General features: G+C 45.0%; 1 protein-coding gene, 1 long non-coding RNA gene and 1 pseudogene across 3 annotated transcripts in view; 1 reads left to right on the top strand and 2 right to left on the bottom strand.

The window, feature by feature from the left end:
* Positions 1 to 464, bottom strand: part of LOC308483144 (arylacetamide deacetylase-like 3 pseudogene) — a 2,732-nt pseudogene extending 2,268 nt beyond the window's left edge. The window contains exon 1 of the transcript in view: positions 456 to 464. The product of the transcript in view is annotated as an arylacetamide deacetylase-like 3 pseudogene (transcript). The remainder of the gene's footprint in view (positions 1 to 455) is intronic.
* The window catches only part of LOC308482742 (arylacetamide deacetylase-like 3), a 29,934-nt gene extending 29,195 nt beyond the window's left edge, over positions 1 to 739 (bottom strand). Inside the window, exon 1 of the mRNA XM_081016218.1 lies at positions 496 to 739. Within this exon, the coding sequence (XP_080872344.1) occupies positions 496 to 672 (177 nt within the window). The 5' untranslated portion in view covers positions 673 to 739. The remainder of the gene's footprint in view (positions 1 to 495) is intronic.
* Positions 740 to 7,218: 6,479 nt separating this feature from the next.
* LOC308482866 lies at positions 7,219 to 10,421 on the top strand. The gene is made up of 2 exons (XR_013989474.1): positions 7,219 to 7,314; positions 10,030 to 10,421. It is a non-coding gene; the product is annotated as an uncharacterized lncRNA (long non-coding RNA).
* The last annotated feature ends 9,545 nt before the right edge of the window (positions 10,422 to 19,966 follow it).

Here is a 19,966-nt window from a genome sequence, read left to right on the forward strand (position 1 = left end):
GCCCAAAAATGGAAAGAAGAAGAAGTCCTGATGAAAGAAGAATGATTACAAAAACTCGTGGACTATGCAGAAATGCTGAAACTTAGCATAAAAATAAGAAATCAAGATAAACAAACTTTTTATAAAAGAATGGAAATGGTTTATTGAATGTGTACAAATAAGTTGTAAACATTGGCAGGATTATTGTAATAACCTGCAGTTTCATAAGAGCAAATAATTAAAGCAGATGAATAAAAGAATAAGTTAACATAATTTAGAATATAATATACAGGAAATGTAAAAAATAATTTTAAGGAACCACAGAAAGAGGAGGAAGGAAGTTGAGTTTTGAAACATTAAAATGACTGTAAAACTATTGAAATGTATATAACTGAAAATCATTTTTTAAAAATAATAATAATAAAGATTATCATAATAATAATAATTTTTTAATCACATTTTACATAAGAATGTACGAATAACATCACATAATGGCTCAACAAGTCCCCAACTTACCACAATGACCACCATAATGACATTGCAGTGAATGACCCGAAGCTTTAATGGACAATCAAATCCAGATGGAATTTTACTCCTGGAAAGATCATAATAAATTGCGCAGGAGAGAAGCAACAAGAAAAGAATCCCAATAACTCCAATCACCCCAAGCAGGAGGCCCAGAAGAAGCTCCATTTCACTGTTCCAAAGAGTGCAAGGGAAACATTGAGTCTACACTGGAAGAATTTCTACTCCACCCAAGGTATCCACTCTACTTAATTGTCTGTAGGCTGGTTGATGAAGTAATTATAAATTAGCACACATACTTCCAGGAAGAAATTTCATCCATCCAAACACTACCAGCAATTTCATGAGTCTTAGCAGTAGCACAATGTGTGGTGTTCTATCCAGCTTAATGAAGTCTTTAGTCAGAAATGGTGGGAGTAGTTGTTGTATATTGAAGAGGACTAGTGTGCAATGCCTGGCCCACGATTTCCTACTCTTCAGACCCGAGTCCCATTCCTACCCAGAGATCCCCAGGGTGGAACCTAAACCCTTGTATTTTCAAAGCATGGGCTCTTCTCTTAAGGCACGGTCCTCATAGCAAAATGCAAGTCCATGCTAAGATGAATTATACCTAAGACTACCAGATTCCAGATATGTTATCATTAATTTAGCATATTTCTTAACACCCCCCACCTTCACCATGCCATATTTGTAAACATGTGTGTTTCCTATCTTTCAGAAACAGGATGTGGGACTAAATTGCATGTATGCCAAGGGGAAAAAACCTTCTGCATGGCATAATTGTCGGTAATTATGGCTGCAGTCATGATAAATGCCTTTTTTTCTTTTAAGGTACTGAACTTCAATATAGCCAGGAAGTGGAACAGGGCTTTGAAACCTTCTGATTCTTCCCCCTTTATCTCCCCCTGTCAATATCCACACACGAATTACAAGAAGAAACTCAAAATATCAAAAGCACAAGAAGTAAACCACAGATTGCTAGAGGCAGCGGTGTAGCGTGGGTTATCAGCACCCGGGGCAAGGCAAGTAATTTGCGCCCCCTAACCCGGGGCAAGGCAAATAATTTGCGCCCCCTAACCCGGGGCAAGGCAAGTACAGTAATTTACTCTCCCAAGCAGCAGCAGCAGCGAGGCTTCTCTTTCCCCCGCGCTCTCCTGGAGCTGCCTCTTTTCTTTCCTTTTTTCCCTTTCTCCAAGGCTTTTCGCTTTCTCTCCTTAATTGATTCCTCCTCCACACCGCAGCGTTTCCTAGCTGCTTCCCCCCCCCCTTCCCCTCTCTCTCCTCCTCGCTCTGCTTGCCTTGCCCTGCACCGGCAGCAGCAGGCGCAGCCAGACCCCCGCCAGCCAGCCCGCCCGCCCGCCCACCCGGCTTCCTCTCCTTTTTTTGCCCGCGGCAGAAGGCTTCGCTCTCCCCCTTCCACGACCTCCTCGCCAAGCCGAGCGAGCGCGGGCTCCCTAACCCTTGGATGCGGCCGGCCCCCCTGGCACCCCCCACGCTACGCCACTGGCTAGAGGAAAAGGGCAGGATTATTCCTGCCTTAAATGTCGAGCTTTGCACTGAACAGGGGCCATCTTTACCCGGGGGTGCAAGGGGTGTGGGGCACCCGGACGTTCATTTTGTTGGTTTTGGCCCAATTTTCTAATCTACTGTATTAAGGTCCTCTGGAATCCTGATTCTATGAGCTTGTTTAGTGTCACCTGCAAGTTGGATGGGCATCATCTCTATTCCTTCATCTTGGTCATTTACCAAGACACTGAAGGAAAAAAACGGTCCAGCATCCAGTTCTCACAGCATTCAATTAGATGCCTATGGGAAACATGCACAAGACATGAGCACAAGAGCACTTTTGCATCCTGCAGCTTCCAGCAACTGATATACGGAAGCATTGCTGTTAGTAGCTATTGGTGGCATGTAACTGGCTACCCTAGAAGTGCAGGAATACAAAATGCAGCAGTCAGATTACTGGATGCAGTTCTGTTTAGATATTGTATAGCTCCTCCTGTTTTCAAACATATGCATGAGTTGCCAGTACAGTGGTACCTCGGGTTACATACGCTTCAGGTTACAGACTCTGCTAATCCAGAAATAGTACCTCGGGTTAAGAACTTTGCTTCAGGATGAGAACAGAAATCATGCTCTGGCGGCGCAGCAGCAGCAGGAGGCCCCATTAGTTAAAGTGGTACCTCAGGTTAAGAACAGTTTCAGGTTAAGAACGGACCTCCAGAACGAATTAAGTACTTAACCCGAGGTACCACTGTACATTTCTGGACCCAATTCAAAATGCTCAGGTTGGTGTTCACAGCCCTACATGATTCAGGCCCCAAATACCTGCATGACTGCCTCCTTTGGGGTGTTGGCATTGCTCAGCTAGTAGGGCAGAAAACTCTGAATCTCAAGGTGGTGGGTTCAAGCCCCACGTTGGGTGAAAGATTCCTGCATGGCAGGGGGTTGAACTAGATTACCCTCATGGTCCCTTCCAACTCTACAATTCCCTACAGGCCCTTTCAGGTGCTAAGGTGGGCAAGGGGGGCTCTCTTGGTAGCACCACTGCCCTCAAAAGCTCAGGGGGCTTGGGGAGGGCATCCTCCATGGTAACCCCTAAGTTGTGAAACTTTCTCCCTGCAGAGGTTCAAATGGCACCTTCAAGAGAAATCTTTCAGGTAGCATTGAAGATGCACCTCTTTACTTTGGCTCTTCATACTTCAGGTGTATATTTTATGAACCCCACTTTATTTCTGTGACTGTCAATTGCTTTAAACTGTTTTTAATACTGTGCTTCAATCTGAAGCTTTGTACTGCTCAAGACAGGAAGCTGGGTTAGACTGCAGATGTGTCAGAGGCATAATTTCCCTAGCTTGCATTTTGAAGGGTAATTATGCTATACAGGTCACAATCATAATAAATGATTCCATCCATTTAATTTGTTTAATGAAGGTAAACAACAATTACAGAGGGTGAATGAAGTCAAAGCTACTTTATGACTTTGAGGGGGTAAAAATACTTTTTGCATTCTTACAGAACATGGACATCCAATACCGGCTACAGATTTGCAGTATTTTGGCATGTTTAAGATGTCTCATGGAACCACATAAAAATCTGAAGCAATGTGAGCCATCAGGATATATATTTTTGTGTATTATTTATTGAAAAAGGAAAAGTACAAGATTACAAACGTACAGATAAAACAGGAAGAAACAAGAAATGGTGCCCATGTAGAAAACAAAACAGAACAACAAAAATGATATATATCAGGATGCATGCAATAGTATATGAGATACTCTTATTTTGTTACATTGAGCTGCTCAAGGTTTGTTGGCAACTGTGTATGAAAACTGGTATGCAATTAAAAAATATAATTTATTCATTAAATTCATTTGCCACCTGTCAACAACAGGGCAGCGTACGCCAATCAAAGCAATGCATACAATGAAACGATACCAATATACTGATTTTTTAAAAAATACTCTGCTTTTACAAAAAACAAACCAAAAGCCCATGTTTAATATTCAAAATGTCCAAGAGCAGGGATCTGGACTGTGCTGAGAACGTTCTGACACTAGCCTTCAGGTGGGACATGGGGAAACAGAGAACAGGGCCGGACCTTCCATTTGGCAGAGTGAAATGACAGCCTCAGGTGGCAGATTCAGGGGAAGCAGCAGCAGCACATGGCTGCCCCTCCTGTGCCTCCCAGTGATTGCTCTGTGGCTGCTCAGCCTGTCTTGGGAACCCAACTCTGGCTTGCTGCCTCAGGTGATGTGGAGGATTCTATCCCATCCAGCGGCGTAGCGTGGGTTGTCAGCACCCGGGGCAAGGCAAGTAATTTGCGCCCCCTAACCCCTAACCTGCCGCCGCTGCCAGCTTCTTCTTGCTGCTGCCTGGGCTGGTCTGGTGTGGTTCTCTCCCGCGCTCAGTGCTGCGCTGGGCAGCCGCTGCACTGTCCCTCCCCCAGATAGTCCCTCGCTCTCTCTCCGCACCGCACGCCTGGCACCCACCCCCTCCACAGTGGGTGGCGACCCAGCGGCTCGGATCGGATTCGCACAGCCAGCACTGCAGTGAGAGAGAGAGAGTGAGCCAGGTAGGGGCAGAGAGCTGCGAGTGCGAGCGCGCCCCCCCCCAGATGTTGCGCCCGGTGCGGCCGGCCCCCCCTGCACCCCCCACGCTACGCCACGGCTGCCATAACCAGTGCAAGTAAGATTCAGCTGCCAGCCCAGCTAGCTCCTGTCCTTGAAATGGGAAGGGGGCGCCATCTTGAAGCAGTAAAATGTATTGGGCAGGCCCTGTCTAAGGGAACAAACTTCCAGAAGAGGAGGAGCAAACTTATGGCCCTCCAGATTTATTGGACTCCATCTTCCACCAGTTTGTTAAGGGTTCTTGGAACTGTAGCTCTCTGAGGGGTGAACTACACTTCCCAGGGTTCCTTGGGGGAAGCCATGTGCTTTTTTTTTTTTTAAGTGAACTTCATGCATATCCCTAGTCCTGAATCTTCCCATTCTCCAGGCTTCATTGGATGACCCCCCATTAGATTCTAATATCATGGGAACTTGGGGAATTTGCTATTAAGTTGAAATTTGCAAGATCCAGGACCAGCAATTAGGAATCGCAAGCTATGTGGAATCCAGTGGCCAACCTATTTAGCTTGAAATTGCTTTGCCACCTTTGCAGCACCTTCTGCATGTTTCCCTGTGGTATTTTTAGAACTAGGGTCACACAAGGCCCTCTGGGACAATAATTCTCACCTCAGACCAGTAGTTCCAAGGAGGTGGGAGAACGTACACAGAAGGCTCAGTGTTTGGTTTGAACAAGGACGGCTCAGTTTGTCGATCAGCTACAAGCATGCCAGTGTTTCCGCACAGAAATAAGAAATGCTGCAAATTGGGGAGGGAGGGGAGGAAAAGAAAGGTCGGTTATTCAAGCACCAAGAAATCAGGTGATGCCATAATGACTGGTGTTTGTCTCGGAGGCTGGTTGAGAAAGAAAAAGTGCTTAAAACTGTGGTGCTGATAACATTAGAAGGAGGCTGTTTTGTGCAAATTTGCACACAGGTCATAGAATCATAGAACTGAAGAGTTGGAAGGGACCCTGAGGATTATCTAGTCCAACCCACGGAAAGGCAGAAATATGCAGCTGTCCCATATTAGACAGAGAGCCAGTGTGGTGTAGTGGTTAAGAGCGGTGGACTTGTAATCCGGTGAACCGGGTTCACGTCTCTGCTCCTCCACATGCAGCTGCTGGGTGACCTTGGGCCAGTCACACTTCTCTGAAGTCTCTCAGCCTCACTCACCTCACAGAGCATTTGTTGTGGGGGAGGAAGGGAAAGGAGAATGTTAGCCGCTTTGAGACTCCTTCGGGTAGTGATAAAGCGGGATATCAAATCCAAACTCTTCTACTCTTCATATGTGGATCGAACCCACAACCTTGGCAATATCAGCACCATGCTCTAACCAATGGCTCAGATCAATTTTACATATACAACTTTCTTCTCTTTTCTTAGTGCTAAATGCATAATCTTTAAAAACATTATTCAATGCCACTTTGTTACGTTTTGAGCCTTCAGGGCTCAGGCAGCATTTAAATCAACCTATGATTCTGTCTCACAAATCCTGGTGCTCTACAGATGTTTTGTGGTGTAGTGGTTAAGAGTGGTAGTCTCGTAATCTGGGGGACCAGGTTCGCGTCTCCGCTCCTCCACATGCAGCTGCTGGGTGACCTTGGGCCAGTCACACTTCTTTGAAGTCTCTCAGCCCCACTCACCCCACAGAGTGTTTGTTGTGGGGGAGGAAGGGAAAGGAGAATGTTAGCCGCTTTGAGACTCCTTAAAGGGAGTGAAAGGCGGGATATCAAATCCAAACTCTTCTTCTTCTTCTTCTTCTTCTTCTTCTTCTTCTTCTTCTTCTTGTCTCCAGGGAGACAGCTGGAGCTGATGGGGGCTGTTGTTCAAAACCTCTTGAGGACACCAAACTGCGGAAGGATGATTTGAAAGTATCCCAAATTCACCCTAATAGACCCTGCGTCTTAGCTGCAGTTGCAATGGTCCACTGATGTGATATCTATTGCTTGCAAGGTCAGAAATGCCCTTTTCAGGCCCAGATGTTATACAACCCTCCTAGCTGCACCAATGTACAGTGTACAGCTGCTATCACACAGCACCGAGGTGGAGAAACTCATTGTTCTCCAGCTGTTCGTGGACTCCAGCTCCCATAAACACCAGCCAACAGGGCCCAATGGTCAAGGTGGTCCAGCAAAATCTGGAAAACCACAGTTGCGCCACCAGTCACCTGGGCTGTGGTGTTTTTCATGCTCATTAGAATTTCTCATCCTGACATTTTTTTTGCAGACACTGATCTACGATTTCAAAGTATTGGTTCTAGGACTGTTGCTTTGATTGGCTTAGCTAGTTGTATTCTCTAGAACCCCTAGGTTGACTTTGTTGGGGGGGGGGGAATGCTAATCGTTTGGCACACTCTAGGAGTTGAAATAAATAAATAAATAAATAAATAACACTGGAAAAGCCAGCTGACATTTGTGATCTGGCTGCCAGATGACATTCAGAATTAAAGCGTTCAAATGAAGGTTCAGAGTTGCCTTTTCACCAAAGATTATCAGTGATCTTTTTAGATTAGTTCAAGGACTTTGTGGCAATGTTTTATGGGGGGAAATGTAGGAATTAAGCTCAGTTTTGCAGAGGTTTGTCTACAGTATACAAATGTTTCTCAGGGACATGGCCAGCTATTCCGGTTTTGATGTCAAGAGGTTATGAAATTAAGTCCTGCCTTTTTCTGCCTGCATTGCAGAAGCAGTCAAGTAGAGCAGGTAAGGAGGAAGGGAGAGAGGGGAGCAGCACATCTGGGTAAAAGGTGAGGTGTCATAATTGGTACTGTATACAAGATGGCTAAGGCTCTCATGCATTCTTCTGTGAGCTGTTTCCCTATATTGTGTCCTCTATTCCAGGAATCCCTGTATTGCAGTCAAATTATACAGACCTGTGTGATGTGTAATTAAGCAAGTTTGTGTGGGCAGAACAGGTCAAATGTTATTTGGTTACTTGGTAGGTAGCACGCAGTGTTGCAATAGGAGAGATTGCTAGGCAGCTATGAGAGTGATTGGGTGCTTGAAGGAAGTGAATGAATGCTTCTGCAAAATTGTTCCATATAAGATCTGGTGTTGTTCATGGGACTTAATGCAGTACAGTTATCATTCAGCTGATAGGTAAAGGTAAAGGGTAAAGGGACATCCGACCATTAGGTCCAGTTGTGGCCAACTCTGGGGTTGCGGCGCTCATCTTGCTTTATTGGCCAAGAGAGCCAGCATACAGCTTCCGGGTCGTGTGGCCAGCATGACTAAGTCGCTTCTGGCGATCCAGAGTAGCGCACGGAAACGCCGTTTACCTTCCCGCCGGAGCAGTACCTATTTATCTACTTGCACTTTGACATGCTTTCGAACTGCTAGGTTGGCAGGAGCAGGGACTGAGCAACGGGAGCGCACCCTGTCACAGGGATTCAAACCGCTGACCTTCTGATTGGCCAGTCCTAGGCTCCGTGGTTTAACTCACAGCGCCACCCGCGTTCAGCTGATAATTTTGCGTTAAAAGTTTTCCATACGCTCACTATAATGGATATAAGCTATTACAGTCGTACCTTGATTCTTGAACGCCTTGGTACTCATACGTTTTGGGTCCCAAATGCCAAAAACCCGGAAGTAAGTGTTCCGGTTTTCGAATGTTCTTTGAACCCGAACATCTGACGCAGCTTCCGTGGCTTCTGATTGAGTGCAGAAAGCTCCTTCAACCAATCGGAAGCCACACCTTGGTTTTTGAATGTTTTTGGAAGTCGATTGGACTTCCGGAACGGATTACGTTAGAGAACCAAGGTACAATTGTAACTGGGAAAAGCCCATAAATGTCCTTGTGTGGAGCTCCTTCTGAGGAGTCCCTCCCTGGACCGCCTCCTGGACCATCCTGGGATCTTTAGATGAAGGGCGGTATACAAATCTTGATGATGATGATGATGATGTTGATGCAAAGTCCCAAAATTTTGCCTGGTTTCCAGTATTCTATTAAGTAAAGCTAGAATGTTTATAGCAGGCAATAATATGATTTTCACTCAGTGCAAGTAGCCTATGTATGAGCCATATAGTTGCTGAGCATAGCTTCAGTGTGTGGTTTGATAGTGTGTATGTATTTTATGGCCTCTGCTCTACCCCCTTGGCTCTTTCTCATGTTATCTAAGATTTATATGCTGCTTAATTAAAAAGAAAAAAAGAAATCTAAGTTGCTTACACGAAATAATACAGAATATTCAGAAAATACCAACAAATCTAAACTTTAAAAACAAGCAGGCATCATGCAATTGTCAACATATGGATAAAATCAACAGCTCTGCATAACAAAATCACAGGACTGTCTACAGAGAAGAAAGACGTAGCAGGCATCAGAAAGCTATCATTATCGATAGACAGGAAGTATGGGCGAAGAGGTGCTGCAGCAATTAAAAGTGACTTTGTATCAGATGCAGAGCAAACATTGTGGGCAATTGTGAAAGTGCCAATTCCAGAGATGAAAGTGGTTGAGTGGGTACATATTGGGGTGTGGTGATCGTTCAAGAAAGCATCTCCCAAACTGTGGAGGGTTATCAGTGTTGAGGGTTATTGAATTTCACCTGATAAGAAGTTGGCAGATCTTTGATGTGTTGTAATCTGCTGATGGGGGTCAGGGGTGATCAGCAGTGGGGGAGGGGCAATCCATCCATGGGGGCACTGTGGCGATCAGCGCACTTGGTGAGCTGCCATTGGAGTCCGCTTGGCGGATGCAAGCCCCATGCTGCCTTTTCAGGTAAGTGCCAACCCCCACGGTGTGCCATTTTGTCACACACACCCCCCCTCAAGAATGACACCCAGGGTGGGTTGCACCCTCCCAACCCCCCTTCCTACACCCCTGATGGGGGTCTCACTCCTGCCAGCAATTCTGCTAACTGCAATTTCCAGACCCAGCACAATGGAAGCCCCAACACGGAATGCATTGCGGTAATCCATTTCTCGGGAGCATAGTGATGTAGAAATCGCACACCTTCACACGTTTCCCCAAGAAATCACACACCTTCATATATTACCCATAAGGAACCTATGTTGATAAATGTGTTCCTAAAACCAGAAGTGTCATTATGTGCCAAAGAAAACCCACACCTGACTTTATCACAAAAGTTTGTCTTTATTTACTTTATTTTGCTGTTTGTTTTACATAAAGTTATTTGCCTCTGCAAACCTTTTATTTTACTATAAGTGTTTAGTTACACGTCTTTAGAAGGATGCAATCTCCATACATCTTATCTGAACTCAATAAAGAAATTGTAGAGAAACACCAATTGTTGTTAAGCAAACCATTGAAACGATGTATAAATATATATTCCATGTAGTTTTTGTTTGTAACTGTATTTTGGTCGTAACAAAAAGCAATGTATCAAAAGGGACTTGACCACAGATTTCCCAGAGGAGAAATCTTCTGATCATAACCTTCTTCCTCTGCAATTCCAGGAACTTTGCATCAACACTGAGCCTGCAGCAAACAAGAAGAATTAACTCCCATATCACACCCAGTTTCTAAAAACCGGACTCCATTGTTTCCCCGGAATCTGACTATCAACCTACCTTTTAAACCCACCAGGACTCTTTTGCACCTACCTTGCCTGCAAAATGTAAATTAGTTTGCACCTGTGTGTTTTTGTTTCTGCACCCGTGTAATTGTTTTTGGACTCCTCACCTATGTACCCACATATAACCCAATTTCTCACACCCACAACCCAAAAATGTAGTGTACCTACCTTACCATAGTAAATGAAAGTGTTACTCACCTGTAGATGGGGTTTTTCCTTTTGCTTTGCCTTGTGGGTACCCAGTTGCAACTGAAATAAAGGATCATAGCTTAAGGCTGCCTTGTTTTTGTCTCTTTGGTTGCTGGCTTTTCCAAACCTTGATATTGTAATTTTTCCATCAATAGGAGTCAACTCCTAGGGGTCAAGTGCCCTTTGACACAACACCACCCCCACAAGTTGATGGTCATTGCCGTTCAAATGGTGTGTGTGCGCCACGTATTGTGATCGCGGGGCAGGGCTTAGCTGGGCCCTCTGAATGTTTTCTTCAAGTTGGCACACCTGGTTGAGAGTTACCAATGCCTAGACCAGGGATCAGCAAACTTTTTCAGCAGGGGGCCAGTCCACTGTCCCTCAGACCTTGTGGGGGGCCAGACTATATTTTGAAAAAAGAATGAATTCCTATGCCCCACGAATAACCCAGAGATGCATTTAAAATAAAATCGTACATTCTACTCATGTAAAAACATGCTGATTCCCGAACCGTTCGCAGGCTGGATTGAGAAGGCGATTGGGCCGCATCTGGCCCCCCGGGCCGTAGGTTGCCTACCCCTGGCCTAGACTAACATACCCTCCCACATTTCTCTGATGAAAATAGGGATGATGATGATAATAATAATAATACAATACCCAACTGACTGGGTTGCCCCAGACACTCTGGACAGCTTTGAACATGTATAAAAATGGAACAAAACATTACACGTTAACAAACTTCCCTATACGGGGCTGCCTTCAGATGTCTTCTCAAGGATGTATAATTGCTTATCTCCTTGGCTCGGGATTCGCATAACTCCATACCCTCCAACATTTCTCCAATGAAAATAGGGACATCCTAAGGAAAGTGGGACACTCTGGGATCAAATCAGAAACTGGGGCAGATTCTGTAAAGCCAGGAATGTCCCTGGAAAACAGGGACACTTTGAGGGTCTGGACTAGTCTGGTCAAGCTATTCCAGTCCACAAACAGACAGGCTGTTCTTGCTGCCAAAGGCATTCATAGCCACTGAGGCAGAGTTCCTATCTTCTAACCTGTCGCTAAAATGCCTATATCTAAATTTTTTCCCTCCATAGTTTCTGCAACTGTTTCTGTATGAGGCTCCAGTCACCACTAGATGGCTTCTAAGCATGGCAGATTGCAACAGAAGCAACAGATATTGCTAAACTTCTAATCACTTCCCAGCATTTGCCAGAACAAAACATACAGGGTCACTCCTACTCTCTGCAGTGTTTTAATTGTCCTCGGTGCGTTGTTTTGTTTTGTTTTGTTTTGTTTTGTTTTGTTTTGTTTTGTTTTGTTTTGTTTTGTTTTGTTTTGTTTTGTTAAAAAGGGCAAGATTCAAATGTGTAGCACTTCAAACATGGGTTTCTGTGTTTGCTTTGCACGATGCCAAGACCGGGTGGTGGCAACTCTGACAGTCATGTAGCTGTTTCTTGGCATTCAAGGCCAATCTGAAGTGAGTTGGTTGTTGTTTCATTTATGGTCGATTCCCACCCACCTCCACCATTTACATAGGTCTTCACATCATGCCAATCCTGAAGCTGAGGCTCCAATACTTTGGCCAGCTCATGAGAAGAGAAGACTCCCTGGGAAAGTCCCTGATGCTGGGAAAGATGGAGGATACAAGGAGAAGGGGACGACAGAGGACGAGATGGTTGGATAGTGTTCTCAAAGCTACCAGCATGAGTTTGACCAAACTGTGGGAGGCAGTGGAAGACAAGAGTGCCTGGCGTGCTCTGGTCCATGGGGTCACGAAGAGTCGGAAATGACTAAACAACAACGACAACCACATCATGCCAACTGCAACTGCGCATCTGATTCTGGATGATACCAGGGGGGTTATTGGAGTGATCCAATGGGGCAGCAGTAGCCCCAGGTGCAATTGGGGGACATGGAATAAAAATAAGAGGGCGGTGGAAGTGTAAAGAAACAAGAGAAGAGAATAAAATTTTGAGAAACCATTCATACATGTTTCATCTGTTGTGTAATGACGCTTACCAACTTAACAGAAAATCATGGTGATTATTTTCCAAATAAACACACAAAATGCAAGTTAACTTTAAAAAAGAAACCTGCTAAAAATAGCCAATCATGGTGATTTTAGAATGCTGCTGCCAAAATAGAGCTGAACATTAATAAATTGGCAGCAGCGCCACCGGATCATCCTTCTCATTGGGATTATCTTTAATGTTATTCGTAATTTTTATTTTAATATTATCCTTTGTTGCCTTAATTTTCTGTGTGCGATGTGAATGTTACTATAGTTGATTTTAATAAATAATTTTATCGTTTCAAGCTTCAACATATCTTATTTACAACATCTTCTTTCATCACTATGTGGTAGGACATAGGTAGGAATACAGCAACATAAAAGAATGCAAATTTGTCATGGCAACTTTCTGTCTGTTCACTTAAAGAAGGCAGATTTCCAGGGGGGGCGCAGGGCCAGATTTAGGTTTGATGAGGCCCGAAGTTACTGAAGGTAATGGGGCCCTTTATATGTCCAGCTGTCCTTTGTCAACAACAAATTGTTGCTGTTTTTTGTGTTGAATATATGCTATATGGTAATTTATGGACCTAATAGCTATCTAAAGCCATTTGCACATAACAAATAGGAGCCTACACGACACAAAACACTGTTGCTGTATGTAGGTTTTATTTTATTTGTTTTTTTATCTCATATTTTGGAAATGTACATCCAGGTTTTTTTCCTTTAATTTTTTTTGGGGGCCCCAAGAGAGTGGGGCCCTAAGCTATAGTTTGTTTAGTTTATATGTAAATCTGGCAAGGGGGGGCGCTATTTTTTTTCTTCTAGAAGAAGAAGAAGAAGAGTTTGGATTTGATATCCCGCCTTTCACTTCCTTTAAGGAGTCTCAAAGCGGCTAACATTCTCCTTTCCCTTCCTCCCCCACAACAAACACTCTGTGAGGTGAGTGGGGCTGAGAGACTTCAAAGAAGTGTGACTGGCCCAAGGTCACCCAGCAGCTGCATGTGGAGGAGCAGAGACGCGAACCCAGTTTGCCAGATTACGAGTCTACTGCTCTTAACCACTACACCACACTGGCTCTCAAATGAGAGTAGTAGGCCAAATGAGTTTGGGAAACTCTGATCCAAATGGATGCCATGTAGCACCCTTTCCCCCATCTCAACAGCCACAATATAAAGCAAGGGAGGGGAATCTTTCTTCAGCCCAAGGCCCGCATTCCCTTCTGGGTTACCCAACAAGGGCCACATGCCAGAGGAAGGCAGGGCCAGAGGCAAAAGTGAGTGGAGCAGCAAATGTAATTTTTACCTTTGTACAGGAAGAAGAAGAAGAAGAGTTTGGATTTGATATCCCGCTTTATCACTACCCGAAGGAGTCTCAAAGCGGCTAACATTCTCCTTTCCCTTCCTCCCCCACAACAAACACTCTGTGAGGTGAGTGAGGCTGAGAGACTTCAGAGAAGTGTGACTGGCCCAAGGTCACCCAGCAGCTGCATGTGGAGGAGCGGGGAATCGAACCCGGTTCACCAGATTACGAGTCCACCGTTCTTAACCACCACACCATGCTGGTTTTGACACATACCCTCCACGCAGGCAAGCATGAGGTGTTATCAGAGTTCCAAGGGCACACTACAGTCATGGATGAAACATTGGATGAGCATCTCCTCAATTCCTTCAGCCAAGACATTTATAAAGATGTTGAACAACACAGGGCAGATCCCTGCAGCCACTGGCAGAGGAACAGGGGTGCGGGGGGGAACCCACCGCCCCTGGTGGCACTATCCCGGTGGGGTGCTATCATGACTACATCCCCCCCCACTGGGCGCCACACTCCTGCAGGCGGCACGCCATGCTCCCAGGATGGACGGCACTCTCCCCGGGACGCACACCACGCCCCTGCAGGCAGCATGCCACGCCCCTGGGACGTGCACCAGCCACGCCCACACCTGCTCTCTGTCCCATCCCCCCAGAGCTTAAGGCTCCGCCACTGTTTGCAGCACCCCACTTGTCAGTCAGTCAGTCAGCTACAAATCCACCTAACAGTTACCTCATCCAGCCCACATTTTACTAGCTTCTCCACAAGAATATCCTGGGGAACTTGGGGCCCAAAGCAGGACCAGTGAAGGGTGTGGCCTGGGGAGAACTTGGGAGCCAGACAGCTGCCATGCCTGAGGCCGTCCACCCCTGATATAAAACAGAGACAAACTGTAAAGCAGGCTTCCTCAACCTCGGCCCTCCAGATGTTTTTGGCCTCCAACTCCCGTGATCCCTAGCTAGCAGGACCAGTGGTCAGGGATGATGGGAATTGTAGTCTCAAAATTTCTGGAGGGCCGAGGTTGAGGAAACTTGCTGTAAAGGGTAAAGAGAAGGAAGCCCTGCTAGGATTCTGTACGTGCAGAAATGGAAGGAAGAAGAAGTTCCAACCAAAGTGGAAAGGATAAGTGGGTTAATGGATTATGTATCTCAAATATTTCCGTGAAGATAAGAAAAATGATATAATCCTGGCCGCAGCAAAATTTCTCTGGGAGGTAGTAAGAATTAGAAATATTGGATAAAACACAGTGACTGCCTAGTAATGTTTTTTTTCCTGTATTTCTGCTGTACTTTGCTTTTGAAATCACTTTTGCCGGTTTTTGGACCGTAATAAAGAGTGTATTGTGTGTGTGTGTGTGTGTGTGTGTGTGTGTGTGCAGAACTGACAAAATTAACAGCGAAATTAAGAAAATCTAATGGTGAGTGTTTAATGGAAGAATGGATGCTCTCTTCAGACAATTTAAAGAAATATTATAGTATGATGAACTTGTGAGCAGGGTTTGGCCTATGAGCAACGGAAATCATATCTATCAAATCATAACCACAATATTGTCATCTACAATATTGTGGTTATGATTTGAGAGCTAGAAGACAGGGTGCAGAAGATATACAGCATACAAAGGTGTGCACAGCTTGGCCAAAACAGCCTCGTGGGCCACATGGAGAAGCCTGGCAGGCTGAATTAGGCCTGCAGGTCTGAGGTCCCCCATCGCTGTGTGTGTTTAATACAACAACAATCTTTATTACGGTCCAGAGACCCAACAAATCGTTACAAAGCAATACACAATTCATACAGCCTACCTCCAGGTTAAACAAGCATTTTGTTCAGAATATAGGGATCATTGGTTCTTGCAACCACCAATAAAAACTTTGGCACTGCTAAAGTTCTAGCATTTGTTCCAATAGGAATCTGACATAGGGAGCCTCTGATTTTCCCAGGAAAAGCACCAGCAAGGGTAGTATCAGTTCAGCCCTCACTTGCTCATATTTTCCACAGTACAACAAAATATGTTTTATGGAATCAATGTCTTGAGCACACGAGCAATACAATTGTCCCAAATGTCTAGTGCAGGTTGAAAGATAGAGAAAAGACAGAGTGAAGCAACAGTCTGCAAGTCTGTCAATTTTGTAGTTAATTCCTTATTTTATATTCTCTTTTGTAAACACCATTGAGGTTTCTCGGGGCGGGGTGGGGGTGCATGTGACAAAAGATACAGCCTCTTGTTCAGGCATAGGCAAACTTGGCCCTCCAGATGTTTTGGGACTACAACTCCCATCATCCCTGACCACTGATCCTGTTAGCTAGGGATGATGGGAGTTGTAGTCCCAAACATAGCTGTCAACCTTCCCTTTTTTGCAGGAAATTCCCTTATTCCAGTGCCGTTTCCCGCTGCTTCCCGCTGCTATCCTGGATTGTTAGATATCCCATAGACTGTCCCCAGGACAAGTGAGGCTGCTGATCCCTTATTTTCAAATCTGAAAGTTGACAGCTATGGTCCCAAAACATCTGGAGGGTCGACTTTGCCTATGCCTGCTCTTGTTCAACAGATAGACCTAACAGAGACTGGTGGAGTGCTCTGCTGGAAAAGCATTACAGTTTGCTTTCTGGGGTTGGGAATGGCAGCGTGGAGGCTGGAGAGCTCTTGTTAAGAACCTGTCTGAAGCAGCCAAACAAGCAAAACAAACACAACATTGCTTCACCCAAATATCACTCCGAGATTGCAAAAGAAATTTTGGTGTCGTAACCCTGTTGAACTAAAGCCTTGACATGAGGAGGAGATTAGTTTAAAGATCTCCTCTCCATTGGGAATTTAAAAGCCCGGTTGCTTGGGCTAATCACTGTTGGGAGAATAAAAGCATTTTCATTCTGCTGAGCAGTAAATCCCAAAATAGTGGTCTCTTTGTGTTCCTTATCCAGGCTCAGAAAACTCCTGATTGCCCTTGTGAATATCTTCATTTACACTTAAGAACATAATTGTAGAATTGTAGAGTTGGAAGGGATACCAAGGGTCATCTAGTCCAACCCCCTGCAATGTAGTACTACTGGCAAGCCAGGAGTCTCACCTCTTATATTTGTGCAGCTGGTTCTTCCTGCCTAAGTGCAGAAGCTTGCATTAGTCCTTACTCAAATTCATTTTGTTAGTTTTGGCCCAGTTCTGCAATCTGTTACAGTCATCTTGAATCCCGATTCTGTCTTCTCTGGCATTAGCTCCCCTCCCAGTTTGGTGTCTTCTGCAAATTGGATAAGCATCCCCTCAATTCCTTCATGCAAGACATTTTTAAAGGTGTTGAACAGCACTCCACTTGTCACTTTTTTCCAGGGTGACGAGGAACCATTAGTGAACACTCTTTGGGTTCGGTCAGCCAGCCAGCTACAAAACCACCTAACAATTACCTCATCTAGCCCACATTTCCCCAGCTTCTCTACCAGAATATCCTGGGGGACCTTGTCAAAAGCCTTACTGAAATCAAAATACACTACGTCCACAGCATTCCTCTGATCCACCAAGCTTGTAACTCTATCCAAAAAAAATGAGATTTGTCCGGCATGACTTGTTTTTGAGAAAGCCATTAATCACAGCGTCATTTTCTGTTTAAATAATATGTTCTAGCACCTTTCCTGGTATCAATGTCTAGTTGGTACGTACCTGGGTTGTCTTCTTTTTTCCCCCTTTTGAAGATGGGGAAGACACATTCTTCTACAGGGACCTCAGCTGTTCTCCAAGAATTCTCAAAGATCATAGACAGAGGCTCTGAGATTATATCCACAAGCTGCTTTAGTGCCTTGGGTGCAACTCAACAGGCCCTGGAAATCTGAATTCATTTAAAGTAACTAGGTGTTCCCTTGCCACCTCTTTTCCTATCTTGGACTTCAGCTCACTCCTTGCATTCTGTGGCCCATCTAGTCCTGTTCTCACAGTGGTCCACCAGATGCCCCAATGAGAAGCCCATGAGGAAGACCTCAGCACAGCAGCACTCTCCCCATCTTTGGTTCACAGCAACTGGTATTAAGAAGTATTTCTGCCTCCAGCTGTGTAGGCAGATCATAGCCATCATGGCTGGTAGACATCAGTAGTGTTCTACTCCAGTATCTTAGGCTAAACACCTTATCATGTGGAACCACCAAGGTCTGTACTTGCCTCATTTTCAAGCCTTCCAAGTTGGTTGACCATCACTGCCTCTCGTGAGAGTGAGTTCTGTAGTTTAACTCTGCACTGTGTAAAGAAGGACTCTCTTTTATCCAACCTGAATCTCTCAACACTCAAGTTTCATTGAGTGCCCATGGGTTCTAGTGTTAGGAGAGAAGGAGAAACACATTTCTCTGTCCACTGCCTCCAGGCTATCAGCAATCTTATAAACTGCTATCATGTCCTTCTCTTGATCACCTTTTCTCCAAACTAAAAAGTCTCAGACTTTGGCCAGTGGTGGCTGGTGCCCTTTGGAACTGGTGGGGCGGAATGCAGGGTACCCTGACAGTAGGTGGCGCCAGAGCCAATGACAGGCAGAGCTAACCGATTCATGTTTTGTCAACGGTGCACCTCCCTGCTACATTGTACAAGACCAGGGGTCAGCAAACTTTTTCAGCAGGGGGCCGGTCCACTGTCCCTCAGACCATGTGGTGGGCCGGACTATATTTTGAAGGAAAAGAATGAACAAATTCCTATGCCCCACAAATAACCCAGAGATGCATTTTAAATAAAAGGACACATTCTACTTATGTAAAAACACGCTGATTCGTGGACCGTCTGCAGGCCGGATTTAGAAGGCAATTGGGCCGGATTCGGCCCCCGGGCCTTAGTTTGCCTACCCATGTACCAAATGGACAATTGCATTTTTGTGGCAGAGCAATTGTCAATTCAGTAAGACCAGTTGGTAGGGCAGAATGTGGTACCGCTTCATAGGTTAACAGAGCACTGTAGTCTCATGTGGGGTGAAACTGACAGCGACAGGTTTCCGGAGGACCAGGTCTCTTTTATTTGCTTTATTAATTCTTACCTAGAGGAACCGCAACCATCTGCTATTCGTTTTGGAGGGCCTGGTGTCTTAATTCTAGGCATGTTGCCCCAGTATGCTTTTGTTAATACCATTAATTTTTGAATGTTTGTCTTAGTTTGCTGCACGGTATACAGGTGTTGCCATATTCTGAAGAGCAAGAAAGGGGACACATTTGCCAACTTCTGCTTTTAACTATGGATCGCTGTGAGGACTCTACCCATGAAAAAGATGGTGTGCCCTGGAAAAAAGAGGACATATGGCAACCCTTTTCCAGCCCAAGGCAGGAATCGCAACTAAAGAATCCCTAATAGATGCCCACCTAACCTCCAATGAAGGAGAGTCCACCACCTTCTGGGGTGGTCTGTTCCACTGTCAAACAGCTCTTACCACCAGAAAGTTCTTCCTAAGGTTTAGTCAGAATCTCCTTTCTGGCAGTTTGAACCCATTGGTTTGGATCATACCCTCAGGAGCAGCAGAGAACAAGTTCGCTCCACCTTCCACGTGACAGCCTTTTGGCTATTTGAAGATGGCCATTGTATCACCTCTTGGGCTACTTTTCTCCTGGTTAAACATACCCAACTCCCTCAACTGTTCTTCATCAGGCTTGGTTCCCAGACCCCTTGATCATCTTGGTTGCCCTCCTCTGTACATGTTCCAGCTTGTCAATATCCTTCTTAAACTGTGGTGCCCAGAATTGGACACAGGACTCCAGGTGAGGTCTGACCAAGGCAGAATAGAGTAGAAAAATGGATGTGCCCTTTGTTTTATGTAGGCTACATTCCAGACACACAAAAGTTCTACACACACCTCCATCCTGGCAAGCAAAAAGCATTATCAGAGTTCAAGGACAGTTTCCAGCCAGGAAAAATAAAGCACTCAGGGAGTGTGTGGAGTAGGGCCATGTGAGGACTTGGGCTTGGACAGTGTCCTAGAGGGCAGTTTTGAGTTTCCACACTGCTGATTTTAAAAAATACAAGTAGAAATACTTGAAATATTAGCTTGGAGTTTATTTTATATGTATTTATGTATGTACCCAACTCACTTTGCTCTGCCCTGCTATGGAGGTTGTGTGACGACATTATTATATTTTTATTATACAGACTTGTCTAGGTGGATTACCAAAGGCTCCAAAACATCTCTGACATTTTCTTTTGGAGAGACTGGAGTGTCATATGTTTGTCTGGCTCAACTCTCGGCTGGGAACTTTACAGGGAATGACACCGCACAAAGGGTGTTGTGTAATAGGTTGATTGCTGCATAGTACCTCTAAGGTTTAGAGTAAGGATCAGCAACCATTTGGTGTCCATGGGCAC

This window comes from Podarcis pityusensis, assembly GCF_964106645.2.
Source record: "Podarcis pityusensis genome assembly, chromosome: 8".
Taxonomy (NCBI): Eukaryota; Metazoa; Chordata; class Lepidosauria; order Squamata; family Lacertidae; genus Podarcis; species Podarcis pityusensis.